At 35.4% G+C, this 22,766-nt stretch overlaps 3 protein-coding genes and 3 non-coding genes across 10 annotated transcripts in view; 5 read left to right on the forward strand and 1 right to left on the reverse strand.

Annotated features, from left to right (window-relative positions):
• Window positions 1–22,766, reverse strand: part of znf143a (zinc finger protein 143a) — a 705,859-nt gene that overhangs the window by 245,993 nt on the left and 437,100 nt on the right. The window lies entirely within an intron of this gene.
• Window positions 2,572–11,991, forward strand: rpl13 (ribosomal protein L13). Of its 3 annotated transcripts, none has more exons than XM_087258945.1 (6): window positions 2,572–2,604; window positions 3,856–3,971; window positions 4,051–4,192; window positions 6,358–6,531; window positions 8,394–8,450; window positions 11,143–11,991. In XM_087258945.1, exons 2-6 carry the CDS (start codon window positions 3,868–3,870, stop codon window positions 11,299–11,301), a joined length of 636 nt encoding a protein of 211 aa, XP_087115071.1. In that variant the 5' UTR covers window positions 2,572–2,604; window positions 3,856–3,867; the 3' UTR covers window positions 11,302–11,991.
• LOC137496273 (small nucleolar RNA MBII-202) lies at window positions 6,210–6,291 on the forward strand. Its single transcript, XR_015496702.1, has one exon. It is a non-coding gene; the product is annotated as a small nucleolar RNA MBII-202 (small nucleolar RNA).
• LOC137496272 (small nucleolar RNA MBII-202) lies at window positions 8,245–8,327 on the forward strand. Its single transcript, XR_015496701.1, has one exon. It is a non-coding gene; the product is annotated as a small nucleolar RNA MBII-202 (small nucleolar RNA).
• On the forward strand, window positions 11,008–11,084 carry LOC137496274 (small nucleolar RNA MBII-202). Its single transcript, XR_015496703.1, has one exon. It is a non-coding gene; the product is annotated as a small nucleolar RNA MBII-202 (small nucleolar RNA).
• Window positions 21,651–22,766, forward strand: part of cpne7 (copine VII) — a 115,461-nt gene continuing 114,345 nt past the window's right edge. For all 3 annotated transcript variants that reach the window (XR_015496478.1, XR_015496479.1, XM_087262230.1), the window contains exon 1: window positions 21,651–21,770. The gene's annotated coding sequence lies outside the window, so the exon portion shown is untranslated. The remainder of the gene's footprint in view (window positions 21,771–22,766) is intronic.

The raw sequence follows: 22,766 nt of genomic DNA on the forward strand, positions 1-22,766 counted from the left end.
ACAGGTTACTTTTTTGGGGAGTAACTCAATATTGTAATGCATTACTTTCTAAAGTAACTTTCCCAAACACTGGCCATGGTTTTGCAATCAAAAAATGCCATTTTAATGGAAGTCAATGGGGCAAAAACGGCCCCAAACATAACAAAAGGATAGTCTATATGCCAAGAGTATATTGTTAAAGCTTTTTTCCCAAAATATATATGCCAAACTAAGAATTGTCACGAAAAATCATTGCATTTCCTGAAACACAGAGGAAGTTATGGCCAAATTAGGCCTCAAAATCACCTCAGAATGGATGAAAACATTCCTGATAGCACATAAGGGTTACTAACATTAGCTACATGCTAACATTTACACAACTTTCAATGAATGTTAAAAAATTGTATGAGTGTGTATGGGTGTTTCTCAGTGCTGGGTTGCAGCATCCGCTGTATAAAACATATGCTGGAATAGTTGGTGGTTCATTCCGCTGTGGCGACCTCTGAAATAGAGACTAAGCTGAAGAAAAATAATTGAATGTCAAAGGATTGTCTGAGAACATATCCTAGCGTGCAGTTTCAAAATAAAATCATTCTTAACTACAGATTGCTGTTATTATCAGAAATGTTGTTTCAGATACTGCAACGAAAATTATTTGAGACAAAGTTTAGTTTTTGAACAGTTCTTAGTAGTCTTTAGTTTTGTATAGTATGGAGTTTTTGTTTGTCTCTTGATGCTGGGAAGGAAGAGCACACACGTGCAGAAGGGAACCATGGCCACTTGTCAGCCCAAAACACCTTGACCTTTGCCCTCAGATTAAAACACTGATGAGTTTCAGTGTTCCAGCGATCAATGATTAATGAAGGCTGATCATAGTATCGTTTTCCCTCAAGAAAATCTCAAACTGGGTTAAAGTGTTTACATCTCGTTTACATTTGTTAGGAAGTGTTAACGTTTTGGCCAATATGACATGTGCTAAAACTATTTAATCATGCATATTATATTTGTTCTCATTTGATCATCACATAATTGTTGTGACAATATATATATATATATATATATATATATATATATATATATATATATATATATATATATATATATATATATATATATATATATATATATATATGTGTGTGTGTGTATATACACAACAATTATGTGATGATCAAATGAGAACAAATATAATATGCATGATTAAAATAGTTTTAGCACTTGTCATTGTATATACATGTCATTGTATATATATATTATTGGATCTTTTTTAAAGAAACTGAAATATAAATGCAATTAAAACTTTATTACGATGAATAATAGGATAAAAATATTTGGATAAAATAAAACATGTAAATAAATACATGTATCTAAATATTCTCCAAATACCATTTTAAACTAATTTACAATCACTTTTACAGTAATATTTATGGACCAGGATAACCATATACCAGGGTCAGAGGCATTTGAAAGATATCAAATTATAATAAAACTGCTTTTTGATAATCCATATTAAATAATTACTACACTGCTTTTGGGTCATACTATAATAAAGTATTTAAATTAATCTGTTGTGGTAATTCTATAGTAATTATTGTAATGAAACAATTAGTAATACAGACATATCACCCAATACTACATGATAAAGTACAACACACTCAGTTTACTGTAGTTAAAACGAAGAATACTACAGTTTTTGTTTCAGATTACTATAGTTGGTGCATTCATTAACAACATGTTGTAAATATTATAAACGTTGCTACAGGATGGCTCAATAAATACTATTGAATACTATAGTATTGTTTCATGAGGGGAAGTAAAGCTTTTATTATTATTATTATTTAATCCTTAAATAACAAAGAGGCATTTTCAACTTCCATTGTTAAACATAGATAACATTAGATCCAAGCAGCATATAATAAACAAAACATTACAAAATAATAATAACAACATAAATAAATTTTAAACAATACAAAAAGAAAATACATTACATTCAGGGGGGTCAGTCCATCTAAGTTGACAGAAGCTCAAGGCATCTTTTGTTTTTACCTGTTTTTTAGATTTATATAAAATTTTGCAATCATTTTAAATGTTTTGAAACAAGGAGAAACTTTAACAAATCTACATTTGTGGATATAAAATTTTGCTACAATCAACATATTATGAGGGGAAGTCCTGCATAACACGTCTTACAGCGCCCACTAGTGATCGATTTTCAATCACGTCCGTCAAAATGAAAATAATAGTAACATGCAGGTGTTTTTTTTTAATTAGCATATTGTGATGAAGTTCATTATTTTCTGTAATGTACTGATAAACATTAGACTTTCAGATGTTTTAGATTCGTTACACACAACTGAAGTTGTTCAAAGCCTGATGAGTTTTGTGTATTGCATGACAAACAATATCTGTATTTTCTGCACGACTGTGGTCTGTCACTGAACTGCTACTTGTCGAACTTTTAATGTGCCTCTGTCCAGTATCCACGTGTTGATTTATCGCAACGAAACCCAGCTTCACACTTCCTGCACACTGGCGCTTCGCTCAACGCTATTGGCTGTTTTCTTCACTTCCCATAAAACCCTGCGTTGTCACTTCCTTTTCCCTTTCAGCCATTTTCCGCTAAGGACGGTATGTTCATTTATTCCAGCTAAACATGTAGTTTATCCGTATTAATCCTCAGTTCTAAGTTATCTTGCAATCATTTAAGTCATAAAACCTGAATCTGGTCGTAGTTTTATACCCGTTACTGGCTGTATTGTTGAAGTTAGACAATGTTGAGAAAAAATAAACGAGTAGTTTTTTGACACCGAGCACTGTGGCGGTTTTCAATTCATGTTTGGATGTGTATTTCCAACATGTAGCCGCTTTTACCTAACCAATTGCTGTGTTAATGCAGAGCTAACTAATACGGCACTTTAAAAGTGGGCTAAAGCTTATTATCTGCCTTTTTAACTCAAGTTGGTTGTATTATTAGCGCCGTGGTCCACAAGCATGACAGCGTCCGAGTAACTGAGCCGACATGCAGCATAGTGGCTTGTGGATTTAAGGGGTAGTTCACCCAAATCTGGCCATGTTCTCGACCTTTATACTGGTTTTAAATAATTAGAGTTTCTGTCTTCTGTTGAACACAACATTCTGAGGAAACCTGTAACCATTGACTTCCATAGTATTTGTTTTTCCTACTGTTCAAGTCAGCGGTTACACGCTTTTTAGCCTGTTTTCCCCGAATATCTTGTGCAGCTGAAAAAAAACTCAGTTTTTTTTAACCACTTAATTGAGAGCACAATTTCATTTTGTGGTGAACTATCACTTGAATATAAGCAAATGTGTCATAAGTATTCATGAAGCAAAGGTTAAAGTTGTGTATTGAGGTAAAGTTGGTTGTATATTCTCACCGTCCTTCATTTATTTAAAGCTCCCTATGTTATCTACTACACTAAATTGAATATAAGATCCGAAATCATGTAAATATGACTTGAAAACAATATTAGCACTATTTAATTGACTTTAAACTTTGTTGTAGTTTGTTATTATTGGCTGCTAATATGACTTCACTATTTAGAGTTTGCAAATGACATTAAGGAGAAAGTCCGTGTGCAAATAAAAACCCAACTGTACCTTAAGTTGTCAACAGTAGTCTGTTGAAGACCATGTAGGTTGAAATGTTATAATAAATCCTTTTTCAGAGCTTAAGTGCAGTGTACGGATTTCTTTTTTTACTGTATCGACTGTTGTCAACGTCTGGAATGGATGAATAGGTTTTTAATTGTCCTACGAGGAGAATGGGTGTGGAATAGTTTTAGGACTACTTTGATAAAATTTTTTGGTTCACTTCAAATGTTGACTACTGTATATGTGAACTGTTTATTTTCGCATTAGGAGTGAACAACCATGGCTCCCAGCCGGAATGGCATGATTTTGAACCCTCACTTTCATAAAGACTGGCAGAAGAGAGTGCGCACCTGGTTCAACCAGCCTGCCAGAAAGATCCGCAGGTAATAAGTGTGTCCACACATGTGTTGAAGGTTTATGATGAGCATCACTTTATTTTAATTCATCTCATTTGTACCTCAGACGTAAGGCCCGCCAGGCAAAGGCCCGTCGTATTGCTCCAAGACCAGTTTCTGGACCTCTTCGGCCAGTAGTCAGGTGTCCGACCATCCGCTACCACACCAAGGTCCGTGCCGGACGTGGCTTCACCTTGGAGGAGCTGAAGGTACAGTTGTCTAGTCAGTGCCTGATGTTCAGGAAAAGGTCGGCTAAAAATTAAAAAGGTCATTTACACATGTTCCAAACACTTTTACTTAGTCTTTAATATATATATATATATATATATATATATATATATATATATATATATATATATTATCATGCCTAGAACAAAGTGATTTTCTTTCCCCAATTCTTATGTTTAGTTTGAACGAACCAATTTAGTTAAGCCTTTTATTTACACATTTTAATTTAGTTTAACACCTGATTTAAATGCTCTTCAACACTTGATTAATTTTCTTATGTTTTTTATTTATTTATTTATTTAAATGGCGTGTTCGGACTTAAATTTTCAGTGCAGTCTTTCAGTAGAGGTCCTTTCAGAATTTCTTTTTATAAACTTGAGTTTGGATGACATGAGGCTGAGTAAATGGCTGTTTTAATTTTCTGGTATAAATGACACATTGAAGGATTAGTTCTCAAAAAAGGCATAAATAATTACTCATCATGCCCTTCCAATGCCCCGAAACCTTCATTTTTTTTTTTTAAAAGATAAATGAAAATATTTTAGATGAATTTCAAGAGCTCTTATATCCTAGTTAGCAAGGGTCCTGAGATGTTCAAAGTCCAGACAAGGAGCCAAAAACTGACTTAAGTGGTTAAACTTTATTTTTATGCCAAAAAAAAAATTCCCAATGTCTTTTGCTTCAGATCACAGTGGGTTTACTATGGGCAATATGTCGCTTGCCTGTTCTGCTACTGACTCTAATGGCAATGCATCGTATTGCCCATAGTAAACACACACCCTGACCTGATGCAGGAGTGCTTTAGGAAAGCAAAATCATATTTACTATTTTATTTGTTTATTGTTATTTTTTTTGCACAAAACATTTGGGCTGCACGATATTGGAAAAAACTGGCATTGCATTATTTTATTCTTCTGTGACGCATATATACATCGATTGATTAGGATGATTTTGTAATTTAGCGCATCTGAGAAATATAATAAACCAAAACACAAGCCTTGATTAAAAACAGTGGTGCAAAGATACAAATATAATGCACTGTATTATATGCTTTTCTTAGTCGAGCAGTATTCAGGCAAAAAATAATCAAATGTATAAATATATTGCATATAGTTTTATTATATACAAATGTATAAATATATTGCATATAGTTTTATTATATACAAATGTATAAATATATTGCATATAGTTTTATTATATACAAATGTATAAATATATTGCATATAGTTTTATTATATACAAATGTATAAATATATTTAAATATGAATTGTTTTCATCGTGTGTGTGTATACATAATAAAAGGAAAGATTCAATGTATTTTTCGTTTGGATGCTTTAATCTGGCTTTAAATGCTCAGTCACGGGTCCTTAAACGCATGTAAATTCTATACAGTTTAGTCACTTTATGGCTAAACTTTGCAATGACTCCACAAATCATGTTGTTTCATGTGTTTCCCAACCCTGTTCTTAAAGGCACACCAACAGTACACATTTTGGATTCCTCCTTTATCTCACCCATTAGCTTCAGGTTTTGTAGCCTTATGTTCTGATGAGTTGATTCTGGTTTGATTAGGTTTAAGTTGTTTAGTGTTGGTGAGCCTTTGGGAACAGGGTTGGGAAGCACTTATTTTAACACTGGATATAGTTAACCATTACCCCAACAGAGCATTGAATGTCCTGCGATTTGACTATTGTGGGTGTGCACATTGCAATATCAATGCTGAAACAATATATTGTGCAGCCCTACTTCATATGATTACAGTTGATGGACTCTTTTGACTATTTGCACTTCCTTTTCTAGACTTTCAATGTCTCTGCACCGTTGCTGTTTGTGGAGGATGAGAGGGCTCTCTGATTTAATCTAAAATATCTTAATTTGTGTTGAGATTGAATGATGGGATCATGGGATTGGAATGACATGATGATCTTGATTTTTAAGTGAACTAATCATTCAACTGTCCTTTTCCTTGCTCATAAATGACTCTTAAAAACAGTCAAATGATGACAATTCTCCGGAATCTCTGTACTTCCTTGATGATCCACTTTGAACCCTTTTTGCTGATGACTGTATTTGACTCGTGTCAGGGCTCTTCCAGCATAAACAAGTCTCACAATCTTCTGATTGCGTTCTTAAAATGCCCACACAGGCAGCTGGAATCAACAAAAAGGTGGCCCGCACCATTGGCATCTCTGTTGACTCACGCCGTCGCAACAGATCCACAGAGTCTCTGCAGGCCAATGTCCAGAGGCTGAAGGAATACCGCACCAAACTCATCATCTTCCCCAGGAAGGCGGCTAAGCCCAAGAAGGGAGACAGTACTGTAAGTGACCGGCTTCAGCTCATCATTTGATGTTGTCTGATTAAATATAAAACATATTACTAATAGCTAGTGTTTTTTTTTTTCCATACAAATAAACTTCCGGTGACTTCAATTTTATACAGTTCCTTTTACAGCATCGATGTTGTAATGAATACAATTATAATATAATCTGTTAAATAGACGTAAGCATTCATTTAGTAGTTCAAGTTGAAAACGAGAAGACAAGCCGTTTCCACGCATGCGTCATCAGAAGCAGCAGGCTAGCGCAGAAGCTCTGTGAAAATGCTCTTGAAAATCAATGTTCATATTTTAAAGACACGGTGGGGAATCATGTAATATAATGCAATGCTTGTTCATTCTGAGACCCACTTTCAAGAGTTCACACTACCTATTACTTGAGACTGAGAGAACTCAAGAGAAACTTGAGCCCAGGGCTCCCGCCTGGTCATATAGCATAAAGGGCATCCATGATCAGGAAGTTGTAGAAGGATGAAAAAGGGGGAACGATGGGGTGGATGAGGGGTTTCTTCAAGTCGAAGATGATGGGAGTGAAACAAACTGGGCTAATTATTGAAGGCTAGGATTCACTAATAATTTTCCCAAGTTAGGAAGACCAAAAAATGCATCTTATTTTTTTGGGGAAACGGTATGATATTTTTGAAATGGTCAACATGAGTAGATCACAATTTTTGGGATATTTTGTCAAATGAGATTTTTTTTAAATATAAATGACAGAGTTACATTAGAGGAATTTGACTTAGTTTCGTTATTTTAATAAAAATAAAAAAATATATATATTTGTTTTGGGGGTTTTCACCTTTAATTGGTAGGACAGTAGAGAGTATAGACAGGAAAGTGTGGGGAGCAGAGAGGGGGGAAAGATCGGCATAGGACCTTGAGGCGGGATTCAAACGGGTCGCTGTAAATATCATGTGTCAATGCACTAAACCACTACACCATTGGTGCCGACTCGTTATTTTATTGTTATTGTTGTATTTTTATACACTGTAAAACCCCACAGTCATCTGTATCAAATTAAATGTGTAGTTAACTCAATTTACAGAAAGTAATTTCCACTTTTTTGAAAATAGTTTTGAAATCATTGTTGAAGATGATGAGTTATTTAAATACCACATTACTGTAACCTGTAATGGAGTAAGTTCACAGTACTCATAGATTAGTTTTTTTTTTCTCAAATGGTTTGTGGCAATCAGTTTCCTCATGTTTTGAGTTGCCTTAACTTATTGGGTTTTACAGTACTCAGTTCATTTGAGTTCTCTTCATTTATCAGTTTTTACTGTTCAAATTGCTTCCTTTACTCAAATGGATTAAGTTCATGGTACTCATTACGATTAGTTTTTGAACTAAAAGGGTTTGTTGCCATCAATTTATTCAAATGGTTTGGGTTACCTTAACTTTTTAGGCTACACAGTGTTTATATAACTATGGCAGTCACATGTGGTGTTTCTAAATGACGCAGCTATTTATCTGTAAATCGTTCCTTGAATCACTCATTAATACAAGGCACTTGTGTATTTATCAATCAAAACCCTCAATCAGTCAACGTACTAGTGCAAAAACGCTTTCCAAAATGTAGTTTTTAATTTTGAAGGTCAGCATCTTGCACTCCTACACCACACACAATACATGTGCTGTCAGGTCTAATCTTTTAGTTACTTGTAATAGACAACAGCTTCTGTGTTTGCAGTCAGATGATGACGGCTTTCTCCGGAATCTCTGCACATCCTTGATGACTTTTGAACCCTTTTCTGGCTGATGACTGCAGTTTATTCAGCTACACTTTTTTTTTTTGTGTGTGAATTTTTTGGTCTTTTTTTAACTTTCTCTTTATGTATTTGTAGGAGGAGGAGCTCAAGATGGCAACACAGCTTACTGGACCAGTCATGCCCATCAAAAAAGTATGCATCTTTAACCCTATACAGTCTACAATGTTGTATTTGATGCCCAAAATTCTAGGGTATCTAAAGTGTGAACATGAGTGTTTTGGAAAACCCTGTTGCACATGGTCCAGGGTCACAGATGTAAAATGATACTAAAAGGCTTTAATTTGTTAGTTTAAAGTCAGTGAAATTAAAATAATATTATTTAGATGTTAGTATCAGTGTGTTAGTCTTCAAGGATATCTATAAGCTAGTGTGGGACAAAACAGTTTAAAAGATATAAAACCGATATAAACATTTAAAGCCTGTAGTTTGTTTCTTCCACCTAAATGGGTCAGTTTTATTTCCCCGTCACCTCATACATCAGTTTTCCATCAAATCTTGACTACTCAAAAGCTCTCTAGTGTCTGACGTGCCCTGCCGTCTTCAAGATGTTACTTGTTTAATTATCATTTAGTGCACTTGAGCTTAAACACTCGCTAGCGGAGCTGTGATAACACTATTGGTTACTTTTTTAAAAGAGGAGCTACACTAAAACACTATTGGTTACTTTTTTAAAAGAGGAGCTACACTGTCCTGCCCTCTCCGTTTTTCGGTTGAGATTGTCTAACATTGAAAAAAAAAAAGCACATTTCAAAGCATTTTATGGGGCCTTTCATAACAATTAATTACTTTGATAACTTTTATTGTTTTTAAACATTCAAACACAAGGGTGTACTCGCACTATTTGTAGTTGCCTTGAACTGTGCCGAAGCACGCTTGTCCCCCCTTCCCTTGGCCCCAACGAGCTGCCCTCAGACTGCATATGAGCACGAGCACACTTGCGTCATCGATGATGACACTGTTCAGTTTAAAAAAAGAGATGCGCACTCAGCACAGTGGACAATCAAACGATCAAAAAGTCCTTGTGCTGCTGGTATTATTAGGTTTGCTAAAGGTGCAGCTGTCATGCAGTGAGGGGTTTGCATCTTTAATAATCTACGACAGCTCACGGTTGTACGATTATTTCACGCGGCTCCCATTTTAAAGAATGGGAGGGTGAACTGATGACCTTCTCTGCCAATCACAAGCATTTCTTTCGAGCATGTGAACACAATGGCAAATCGGCGCTTTTTTTAAGAAATCCATCGACAGTGCCTTAAATGTTAGCATGAAATTGCTGGTTTTTCTTTTAATTCAGTATCGTGACGAGTCTAATATAGTAAAGAATCAGTTCATTAACTGATAAATAGCATCTAATATGTGTGTTTGGGAAAGAAAATGTTAGCTAACTAGTTCCATTTCCCTTAGCTGAAAATGAGCTCTGATATCCCTTTTTATTTTCACCGTTCATTCAGAATGGACCTTCGGGTCACTCAAAGCGGTGAAATTATGAATTTGTCACTCTCTTTGCTGATAAGATATACAGCAAAGTACACAACATTCATATGTAACTCCCAACAACACTTCCAGGTTTCTTCCCACCGCAGCCTCGATTTTGCTTTTAAAAATGGCGGCCGCGTGAAATCAGTCTATTGAACAGTAAGAATGATTAATAAATTCATATGAAACAGTCCCTTAAAAGTCACGTCTCGTCTTTTAATCTAAATGAGGGTGCTTTCACACTAACACTTTGAGTCCGCTCCCGGTTCATTTGACATCAAAGTTTAGTGTATTTCGCTAGTGTTAACGATGTCTTCTGAATTAAGGTGTGCATTAGTGAACTGTACCAGAGTCTGCCTGAAAGAGGTGGTCTGGGGTACGGTGTGGTTCACTTCTGATATGAACTTAATCCAACCAAAAACCGGAAGTGAACCACCGAATTTACAGCCAACATATTACTTTTCATAACGTTCATTTGTGTGTGTATCACCTACCTTGGCAACAAGCGGGACTGACCCAGTGCTAACAGGGAAAATGTCTGCTTGTCTTCTATAAAAACAGCTTCTGCAGACGCCGTGTGTCGTTCTGAACGTTTTTATTATTTTTGCTCTCTGTATTTTGGTTTTGATAACACAACCAAAACATTCAGTAAAAGCAGAACGACCCTGATATGCTTGCATCTTTTCATTTTGCCGATTTTCTTTCGTAGCTGTCCATCATCTAGCAACTGCCTTGAAAAAAAAAACAGTAGCTTGATGACGCAAGCGTATTTGGGGTAAATAAAGACTCAAACCAGCCGAGGACGGACAATCAAACTTGGGTTTGGACCAAGTGTGAAAGAAGCACCTTCAGTCTAGTCAATTTAACCATTTCCTGTGGAATTTATTTCTTTAAAAAAAATCTGAAAGGTTTCCAGATTTTATAGAAATGACATTTTTTTAGGGAGAATTTGATCCCTCATTAGATAAATGTAGGAGCAACTTTCTCTTTCCAGTTTATTAATATTAACCTGCTAGTGGACTGACAAATGGAACTATATTTTGTGTACTGTTTTTAGCGAATTGGAAGCCTTTTAGTATCATTTATTAATATCATTTTGGGCTACAAAACTGTATATTTGTGAAATACATGAGTCAAAATGATGATTTTATTTATGCCAAAAGTCCTTTAACTGCCCTTTTCTTTGCTCATGGCTGATACTCACACAGTCAAATGATGACAATTCTCCGGAATCTCTGCACTTCCTTGATGATCCACTTTGAACCCTTTTTGCTGATGACTGTATTTGACTCTAAAGTGTACATGCATTGTCGTTGACTGCAGCGGAGTAAAATTGTGTTTTCTGCAGGTGCACAAGAAAGAGAAGGCCCGCGTGATCTCGGAGGACGAGAAGAACTTCAAGGCTTTCGCCAGCCTGCGTATGGCCCGCGCCAATGCCCGTCTTTTCGGCATCCGTGCCAAGAGGGCAAAGGAGGCCGCCGAGCAGGACGTCGAGAAGAAGAAATAAACATTTGTATGGAACTGTCAAAAAAAATAAATGTCTTTAAAAAAAAATTCTGCTTTCCTGGAATCTTTATTTTAATCTTAATACCATGGAAATTTGGCTAGTTTGTAGAATATGCACTTATTTTTACTGATATGCCATGTTTTGATTTATTTAATGATGCATTTATTAGTTTTGGAAGCATTAAAGTAACTATTTCGAGAAATAAGTATCTCTTAATGAAGTATCTCTGGATTTGGACTTTGCAAGCAGTGCAGCGGGAAAACCAGCAAAGTTTTTTTTTTTTTTTTCCTCCCTCCCCCTTCAGGATTGCAGACATTATTGGTTTTGATTGTCACTGATGAAGTATAAATGGTGTATTTTTTGTTTCTTCTAAATGTTATCTAGAGATGACACGCATACAGAGATGCAAATACAATATTCCCCAGAAGATGGCAGCGTTTACCTTTTATGTTTGTTTCTTTTCTTGGCAGGATTTTTATTTGTAGCTCATCGTTAGTGACATGTTTTAAGCACGATCCAAAAATTAGTAGATTCTAGCTGGTTTATGCTTCCGCAAATTAATTGAAAGGCACATGTGCGTGCTGGAGATTGCACTGTTCAAGCGGTCATTAGGTTCTGGGTCAGGACAGTTAAATTATTTCCCCAGACCTGTGCTAGTGAAACCAATTAAAGCAATATTCCACACCAAAATACAATAGTCCTCATTTACTTACCCTCATGTCATTGCAAAACACAGAAGGCTGCGACGAACCAAGCATCGTTTGGAGTTTATTTTTGGTGATTTAAAATTATTAAACATTCAATTCGCCTTAATAGACATTGAAAATCCAAGCAGAAATCATGATTGTCAACACAGTTTAGTGTACTTTCCTAATTACAGGAATGGAAATCATTTTAAAGAGATATTCACCCCGAAATGATGTATTTTACTTGTTCCACCTATTTGAGTTGCTTCTGTTAGAAGATATTTTCAGGAATGCTGTTTAATGGTACCCATTGACTTCCATAGTAATTGTTTTTCCTAATATTTCAGCTTTAAAACCACGTGAGAGAAAACTGAGGTTATTTTTATTTTAAGGTGAACTATCCCTTTAATTCATGCTTTAGAATGCAGCATATTGTGTTTAGGTTACGATGTGCCTCATTAGATGTGTATATGTCGGAGCAGCTTTGTTTCCAGTTTAATAATATTAACCTTCATGCTATATTTTGATCTTGATTATATATGAGCACAGTGTAAAAAAAATGAATGACTACAATAGAAATCAGCTAAATCGGCAGTGTTTTAAAGAGATATTTACCCACAAAAAATGTTAGTGTTCAACCTATTTGAGTTTATATTAGGCGATTTTTTTTTATTTTTTTTGAAGAATGCTGTTTAATGGTACCCAATAACTTTCAAAGTAATATATAAGGTTATAATGCGCCTCAGTAGATGTATGTAGGAGCAGCTTTGTTTCCAGTTTAATAATATTAACCTTCATGCTTTGACCAATGAAACTGTTTTTATAATATCATGATTGTGTGAGCAAAGTATTAAAAAATGAATTACTACAATAGAAATCAGCAAAATCGGCAGTGTTTTAAAGAGATGTTCACCCAAAAAATATGTAATTTACTTGGTCAACCTATTTGAGTTTCTATTGGGAGATATTTTGAAGAATGCTATTTAATGGTACCCATTGACTTCAATAGTAATCATTTTCCCTAATATATCAGCTTTAATCCACGTGACAGAATAAATAAGGTAATTTTTTTTAAATTTTGCTTTTAGATGGCAGCATATTCTGTTTAGGTTATAATGTGCCTCATTAGATGTGTATATGTGGAAGCAGCTTTGTTTACGGTTTAATATTAACCTTCGTGCTAGTATTGACAAATTATGTCATTTAATTGTTCAACGTATTAGAGTTCCTACTGTTAGGAGATATTTTGAAGAATGCTGTTTTATGGTACCCATTGACTTCCATAGTAATCATTTTCCCTAATATTTCAACTTTAAACCACGTGAGAGAATAAATGATAAGTTAATTTTTATTTTTTGGGTGACCTATCCCTTTAAATTTAGCTTTTAGATGGCAGCATATTCTGTGTTTAGGTTATAATGTGCCTCATTAGATGTGTATATGTGGAAGCAGCTTGTTTACGGTTTAATATTAACCTTCGTGCTAGTATAACAGATTAAACTATATTTGGATTATATCATGATTATATGTGAGCAGTGTAAAAAAATGAATGACTACTATAGAAATCAGCAGAATCAGCGGTGTTTTAAAGAGATATTCACCCACAAATGATTACTTGTTTAACCTATTTGAGTTCCTATTGTTAGGAGATATTTTTGAAGAATGCTATTAAATGGTACCCAATAACTTCCATAGTAATCATTTTTCCTAATATATCGCCTTTAAACCACGTGAGAGAATAAATGATAAGGTAATTTGATGACCTATCCCTTTAAATTTAGCTTTTAGATGGCAGCATATTCTGTGTTTAGGTTATAATGTGCCTCATTAGATGTGTATATGTGGAAGCAGCTTTGTTTACGGTTTAATATTAACCTTTGTGCTAGTTTAACAGATTAAACTATTTGGATTATATCATGATTATATGTGACCACAGTGTAAAAAATGAATGACTATTCACCCACAAATTATGTAATTTACTTGTTCAACCTATTTGAGTTCCTATTGTTATGAGATATTGCTGTTTAATGTTACCCATTTACTTGTTTAGTAATTATTTTTCCTAATATGTCAGCTTTAAAACCACGTGAGAGAGTAAATGATGAGGTAATTTTTATTATTTGGTGAACTATCCCTTTAATTCATGCTTCAGAAAAGCAGCATGTTCTGTGTTTAGGTTATAATGTGCCTTTTTTTTTGCTGGATGAATGGGCTGTGGGTGTGTTATGCAAACATTTCATTCCCACATCATCATAACTACACAGTGTATGTGGTTTGGGATCAGAATTTTTATCTGCCGTTATCCAGTTTATTGCTGCTATTTTGGCTTGTGTTGCGTTTCTCTGAGGCTTTTACACCCAGATGGTCTGATGTCTGTGTTTTAGTGAGGAAAAATGCTGTGAATGATTTGGTAAGATTTGGGTAATGGTACGTGTCCCAATTCTGCCGCCAAACTGAGTGTCAGTGTAACTAAAGCTGAAGAGGTACAAATCAATTTTAAGTGAAGTAAAGGGACCGTTATAATTGGGATTGTCCACAATCAATGACCCATTGGGATTTTTTCCATGAAAACCTACACATGGATCGATGGGCCAAAAATATCTTGACCCAGGGGAGAGGAGTAGGGAGATAAACATGGATGAGGTTACATAAGAAATAGAGAACGCGTCCTGCAGTTGACCTTGATTTCTGAATCAGTGGAGAAGAGTTAATTTAGACTATCTTTTGAAATTCTAGAAGCGTCATCCAGATTACTACATTTTCACAATGAAAGACATTCAATTGAGTTTATCAATAAAGCCAAGTAAATTAAGTACTCTAACAATATGGATTCTACAAAAATTCTGCCAACATTGAGATGAATAGAAATAAGGCTTGATTAAGCAAAGCAAGAGTCTAAAATGTAATAGTGTAAAAGGGATAGTTCATCCAAAAATGAAAAATTCTGGCATTGTTTTATGCAACACAATCTCACGGCAATTCGTAACTTTTACATTTAGTGGCTAATTCGTACAATTTAGTACGATTTGCTTATCCCCCAATGACGGTTGGGGTTATGGGTGGGGTTAGGTGCCACGCCTCCTTTTTAAAATCGTATCATTTCGTACAACTGAAATCGTACGGATTAGCCACTAAACTGGCAAAACGTAAAATACTTACGTTTTCTCGTGAGATCAGGCTGGTTTTATCACCCGTGACTTATCAAGAAAAGAAAACATTCATTCATTCATTAATTTTCTTGTCGGCTTAGTCCCTTTATTAATCTGGGGTCGCCACAGCGGAATGAACCGCCAACTTATCTAGCAAGTTTTTACGCAGCGGATGCCCTTCCAGCCGCAACCCATCTCTGGGAAACATTCACATACACTCATTCACACTCATACATTCATACACTACGGACAATTTATCCTACCCAATTCACCTGTACCGCATGTCTTTGGACTGTGGGGGAAACCGGAGCACCCGGAGGAAACCCACGCGAACGCAGGGAGAACATGCAAACTCCACACCGAAACGTCAACTGAGCCGAGGCTCGCACCAGCGACCTTCTTACTGTGAGGCGAATGGCTACCCACTGCGCCACTGCGTCGCCGAAAAGAAAACAAGAAGGGGGAAAAAGTCATTTTTAAGAATGTGCATGGGCGAAGTAACCACCACTGACACACATGGGAAAAACAAACACTGGATGTTGATGGTTATCAGTTTCCAGCTTTTTTTCAGTATATTATGTTTCAATCACGTTTAAAATAAAAAAAAATAACTAAAAAAAATCAAACTGGTTTGGATTGAGTCAAGGGTAATAAAATGACAATGTTTTCATTTTGGGGTTAACTATCACTTTAAAAGTGATATCAAGTACTTTGAGAATGAAAATCAATAATAAAGTGTCTTTTGATGTTTCCACAGTTACAAATTTAAAAGACAAAAAGATGAGAAAAAAGAATCTTAAGTTCAACACTAAACAGTCAGTGTGATGCAGTATGAGCTGCCATTTTGTGTAAAGAACCATAGTCGAAACATGTTAGCATGATGCTATGCACCTGTCGGTGGTTACTTATTGAGGATTAAAATCAATAATGAAGTGTCTTGCGAAGACGCTTTCACAGTTACAGATTCAAAGATTGTTTACCCAGAAAAGTGGGAAAACAAAAACCCAAACTTAAATACGTTTTTTTTTAAACAAAAGAAGCAGTGTGGTGCTGTATGAGCTGCCATTTTGTGTAAAGAACCATAGTGGAAACATGTTAGCATGATGCTATTTACCTCAGCGAAACTACAGTAGTCAACATTTAAAGTGCAAAACCTTTCACCAAAGTAAGTCATAAAACTATTGAACAACACCCATTCTTGTCTTGAATAATTCTTTATTTTGATCTACTTTAAACGTTGACCACTGTAGATTAAAATGGGGCGTTTGTAAGCACCATGGAGATCAATGTTTACAAGTTTCCAGCTTTCTTCAGAATATCATGATTTTGCTCAACAGAACAAAAAATTCACTGGTTTGGAACAAAGTCACGGGTGAGTAAATGACGGGGTTCATTTTGGTGTGAACTATCACTTTAAGAATGATATCAAGTACTTGGTAAGGATTAAAATAAATAATGAAGTGTCTTGAAAAGACGTTTCCACAGTTACAGATTTAAAAGACAAAACGGCGGGAAAAAAGAACCCCAAACTTAAACACAGGAAGACTTTTAAAACCAAAACAGTCAGTGTGGTGCTAGAACTGCCATTTTGTGTAATAGCAGAAACATGTTTGCATGATGCTATTCACCTCAGCTTAACAACAGTAATCAACATTTAGTGATTAAAACCTCTCACCAAAGTTGTCCTAAAACTATTGAATATTCTTGTCTTGAATTATTCTTTATTTTTATCCAATTCAAATGTTGACCACTATAGACTAAAATGGTGGCATTTGTAAGCACAGTGGTTAGCAGTTTCCAGTTTTCTTCAGAATATCATATTGTTGCTCAACAGAACAAAAACTCACTGGTTTGGAACAACGTCAAGGGTGAGTAAATGACATTGTTTTATTTTTTTTTGGTGTGAACTATCACTATAAGAATGATATCAGGTACTTGTTGAGGATTAAAATTTCCACAGTTTCCTCAGTTACAGATTTAAAAGACAAAACGGCGGGAAAAAAGAACCCCAAACTTAAACACAAGAAGACTTTTAAAACCAAAACAGTCAGTGTGGTGTTATAGAAGCTGCCATTTTGTGTAAAGAACACAAAACATGTGAAGATGTAACATGTTAGCACGATGCTAGTCAACCACAGTAGTCAAGATATGAAGTAGATCAAAACCTTTTACCAAAGTTGTCCTAAAACTATATTGAGCCACAACCATTCTTGTCTTCAAATGTTGACTGAAGACTAAAAGACTACTGCTGACTAAAATGGTGGCATTTGTAAACACTTACCTGCACAGAATTTCAAAGTAATTTTGACCAAACGCAGCTGTGTTTTCTGTGGCTGACTTCATGTACTGCCTGTCCCTCACATCAGGAGTCTTGATGTTCTTTTAGGATAGAAACGCAGAGGCTGTTTAAGCACTTTAGTACATCCTAATGAACAAAAGACCACAACGTCTTATTCTGCATAAAGTAAATAGCACTTTATCTTTGATGAATCCAGCTCCATTCTCTCTCCCACTTCACTTCCTGACCAACTGAACCGTTCCATAAAGAATAAAGAGAAAATAATGTGGGAGGCATGGAGATAAAAAAATAAGTTTTAGATGCAAAATAATAGCATTTGTTACATGCATATATGTGGGTGTTTCACCTTTGGGCCTTCGCTAATCGCTCTGCTATCAGAATGCGACTTAATTGATTTGAATGCTGTTTTGCATTGTTTTTAATGTTTAGCCAACACATCAACATTCATCCTTGCTGTCTATAAACAAACTAAACTATATTATATGACTAAATTATATAAGAATGCTATATTTTTAGCTCAAACTCTAGCCTTGTTTCCTTGTTTTGGAATAAAATAGATGCTATTTTACCTCTAGGACCTTTGAGCTTTTTGAAAATCCCACACAAAGGAATATTTTGGATGTTGTGAGGCGCTGTAGCTTAAAATAATATTACATAAGAAGAGTCTAACAATGCTATTTCCTCCACTTCTGCCATCATGCTATCAAAAAAGAAGGCATTAGCCAACAACATAACAGCGTTTCAATAGCTCTACAGTGTTTAACTTGCTTATGTGGTCAGGCTAGCACTACATTACTGACATTATCCTGAGACTCTGATGTTACATAAAGTGGGCCATTCAACAAAATGGCAGCCGGTAAATTATGTGTAAATGATGACTTGTGGCTGTAGCTCAATGCATTTAGACATGACGATCTGCTAAAGTTCAACACTAGCAACAAAACATGCTAGCTAAATGGTACAACACGCTATTGAAGTGCTAAACATGCAATATTAAATCAAGCAAGCAACCTGATACAATCTTGATAGCAAAACCATGCTAAAAGAGGTTAAACGTGCTAGAAACGATAGCATGATAGCAAATATTATAGCATGTTATAGCATAACACACTGCAAAAATGCTTTACTTATTTAAAAGATCTAAAAGAAAATCAAATAGCCAATTCTGATAGACTATTTAAGCTTACAAGATGCGCTTCCCCTGTTTCTACATTGTTATTAAGGTGTTAGTTCATTCTAATAGACATTTGAGGCTGACATAGTACACTACCCCAGTATCGTTTGATAAAATTTGACAAATTGAGCTACCATCAGAAACCCGGTCAGAAGAGAATGGAGGAAAAAATTAAATTACAACCTTAGGATGCAGAAGAGCCTTTCTAAAAGCACAATACGTTGAAACTTGCAGCAGATGGGCTACAGCAGCAGAAGGCTTTTGTTCGCTACAGTAAAAAACAGTTTCTACTATTCCCAAGAGATTACCAAAAAAATTTGACATATATGAGCCAAAATATGCCTAAAACGCTCATGGTCCAGCACATACCGCCAAAACAAACAATGAATGGACTCTACAAGACATGGACGTTATGTGACGTTAGTTGCAGATCCTTCAAGTCTTGTATTGGTTATGGGGTGGAGATGCCAGCATGGATCAAACATGTTGGTCCAGCACAATGCTATTTCATGGCAATTCGTGACTTGATTTAGAGGCTAATTTGTATGATTTCGTACGATCTCATTCGAACAACTTAGTATGATTTGCTAATCCCCTAATGATAGTATGATGTAGGGGTGAGTTTTGGTGCCACACCTTCTTTTATAAATCAGGGTTTAATGCTAAGGACATTTTCTACTGGCCCGACTGGACCAGCGGTTCAGATTTTTACTTGCCCTGAAAAATTTTTTACGGGCCCCACCAAAATAAATAAATAAAAAATAGTTATTTCCTAGCCACCTATTTTAAATAATGTGTCAAAAATAATGTCTGTGAATCCAGAACTTAAATATTTAAAAATATTTAAAATATTTAGCAGTAAAATACAGCAGTATGGAAAATGTGCAGGTATTTTATTGCAAAGCAAAAGGTGGCTGATTTAAATGTGACACAAAACTATGCAAAACATCACTTCATTTTTTTTTGCCGTGTTGTACCCATGTAAATACATTAGAAATGTTAGAAACAGACGTTTTCTTTTAGCTTCATAATTTGATGTTGTTGTCATGTTACCGTCTCTTCACTGTACTGGTTTTTACATCCAGTCAGATAAAAGGAACCAAAAAGCAATATGGTGTTTACGACTTCACAGAAAAGGTAGCATTCAAAGACTTAAAAAAGCACAAATTGTTTCTCGATTCTAACACTGTATTTGCACGCAATTGACAAATTGTCACAGGCAAATTAGAATTTTGTAACAAGGCAGCACTGGCCTGATCGGGCCAGTAATGATTCTCTCTTCTGTCCCGAACATCTCTCACGCTGGCCCCGGGCCATCGGGCAGTCCTTATTGTTGAGCCCTGTAAATCATAGATTTTCGGACGACTCAACTCTGATCTGATTAATTCAGAGGCCAGTGCAACACCCTGAACTTTCTTCTGCATGTTCTTCATTCTTGATTGCATTATCTTGATGAAATAGGCCACAGCATGCACCAGTTCCATGAAAGGGTATACCTGGTTTGCTGGAAATTCTGTCTAAGCTGTCAATCTAACGTCATTCCAGATCAAAGGCAAATATTCCAAAAAACCAAGGCAAGTGTCTAATTATTTGTTCATTCATTCATTCATTTTCATTTTCGGCTTAGTCTCTTATTAGTCCCTAATTATTATTATTCTATTTACTTAAATGTATTTGTTCTATGGACTAATTTGCATGAATCAACTGTTTGTGACCCTGGACCACAAAACCAATCTTATGTTGCACAAGTACGTTTACAATATGTTGCATGAGTCAAAATTGTTAAATTTTCAACTTTTGTAAAATTTCACCTTCCATTTAGTAAATTTCCTTTTGTAAATACATGTAGAGTGCAGAAGTTTGCCCTGCGCGCTTGCGGTTTTTAAAGAAACTTATTTGGCGCATCAATTTTGTCAATGCTAATATTCAAAAAGGTAATGATTCGCACTCATCAATTGCTTCGTACTGTTTTTCTTTTTACATTCTTCGGGTGATTTAAAGACACAAACGTTTTGGCACAATGCCTTCCTCAGTGTGTGAAATATATGTAAATATATCAAAACGTATTTTTTTAAACAAAAATATACATTTCTAAGACCTTATTTGGACAACTTTAAAGGCAATTTTCGAATATTTAGATTTTCTTTAAAATCTTGAACAAATATTGTTCAGTCTCAACAAACCAAACATCAATGGAAAGCTTATTTATTCAGATGTTGTAAGTATCAATTTCCAAAAATGGACTGTTTTTTGTTGGTATTGGTGGTTTATATGGACTCTCCATAGACATAATGTATTTTATATGGAAAAAAATGCTAATTATATGTCCCTACCCCTAAATCTAGCCCTCATATTAAAAAACGGTGGCAAAAAAATAGTCAAAAGACCACATAAAATATAATTTTGAAGCGTTTGAATTAGAAGGACACCAGCAATGTCCTCGTAAACCACTGTAATACAGTACAACTATCACTAAGAGAAGAGCAACAGCAGGTAAGAGCACTGCTCTCTTATTTACTCAGATTTTGTTTGCGGTTTGTCATCAAGAAATGTATATTAGCGTTATTTACATATTAGTAGGCTGTAATTAGCTATCATATGCAATGTTGTTAGTGATGGTTACGGTGTTTACATAGCCTATGTGACATTATACTAGTACACACACACACACACAAAGTTGAATTTAGTGGAGACAAGAATCCAAAATCCTCTTAAATCTCAGTTCATTTAATTCCATTGAAAGTCCATGAATGTTATCATATCCATAACTCACGAAGGGTAAACGTCAACACGTCATGGTTATGGTATAATCTGTATTGTATTGTAGACATTAAGGGCTAATCTCTAAACTGCTAAATGTGTTAGCAATAACCCAGATTATTCATGATTTAATTAACCCATTATATCCCTATCATTTACCTTAAAATGGCACTTTAAAAAAACATTCATTCAACCTGGATATGTGTTTTCTTATCGAAACTGACGTCAAGCAAAGTCTTTTCTCTTGCCAAGGCTGTTCGGATAAAGAAGCTGTAAAATTCACTCCAATGTAGCTCTTCAACGTAACATGACGGCAAAGCAGAACTAGCGCTCGGTGGGCTTGAGTCACACACACATACACACACACACACATACTGAGAGAAGAGCAGCAGCAACAGCAGGTAAGAACACTGCTCTCTTATTTACTCACTAGATTATGTTCGCTGTTTGTCATCAAGAAATGTATATTAGTGTTATTAATATATTAGTAGGCTGTTATTAGCTATCAAATGCGATGTTGTTAGTGATGGTTAGGGTGTTTACATAGCCTATGTGACATTTATAACTTGACGGTGATAACAAATCTTTACGGAAAATTAAATAACTATGCTTAAATCGACATCTACGTTCACAAGTGTTTTGGTAACCGAATAATAAAGTAGACTGTGGGATAAATTCTAAAAATACAGTCGGTGTTATGTCACCCGCTAGAGAAATGAAGTTAGCTGGACTGAAGTATAATCTGGTAAGACTCACTTCATATTGTTATGTTGTCATTTTATAGCTATACACCGTTTAAAATGGGTTATTTGCGTTATGAAGAGAAAAGTTTGTTTATTATATTAAACGTTAGGCTATCCGCGTCTCATAAGCGCCAATTAAAGGATCAGGCGATTAATCTTTACGTTGTGTCGAATAGCTTTCATGTTTTTAAGTTCAAATGTCAGTGAAATCAAATATATGTAACGTGAGATAAATCATTTACCGTGTTGTAATTTCCGTGCTTCAATGGCTTGATTGGTTCTTGAAGTAAAGTGGATATAGGGATGTGAGAGGAGCTGTCCATGATCTGCGCTGCTGAACCAAGCGCGTTCCCGGCTGAATGATGGCATGCCTACTGTATTCACTAGTCGCGAATGGTAATTTCGTCCGATAGACGTTAATGGCAGTGCATAAAATGCACACTTAAATGTTATTTGGTAATGTGAACCAAATGGTGCGAATTACAGTTGGTTGTTTGGCGCGAACATCGAAATAAGTCAAAACAAAAGGTTGGTCGGGACTCAAAATTGCTACTGAGTTTAATAACAAACTTGGATGGCAAGTAGTTAACCTTTTTGAACTGTCACTGGCGAAGAGAAATCAAATTCAAAACCATTTAGCTAGCCTTAAATGGA

Source organism: Danio rerio, chromosome 7, assembly GCF_052040795.2.
Source record: "Danio rerio strain M-AB ecotype USA chromosome 7, GRCz13ab, whole genome shotgun sequence".
Lineage (NCBI taxonomy): Eukaryota > Metazoa > Chordata > Actinopteri > Cypriniformes > Danionidae > Danio > Danio rerio.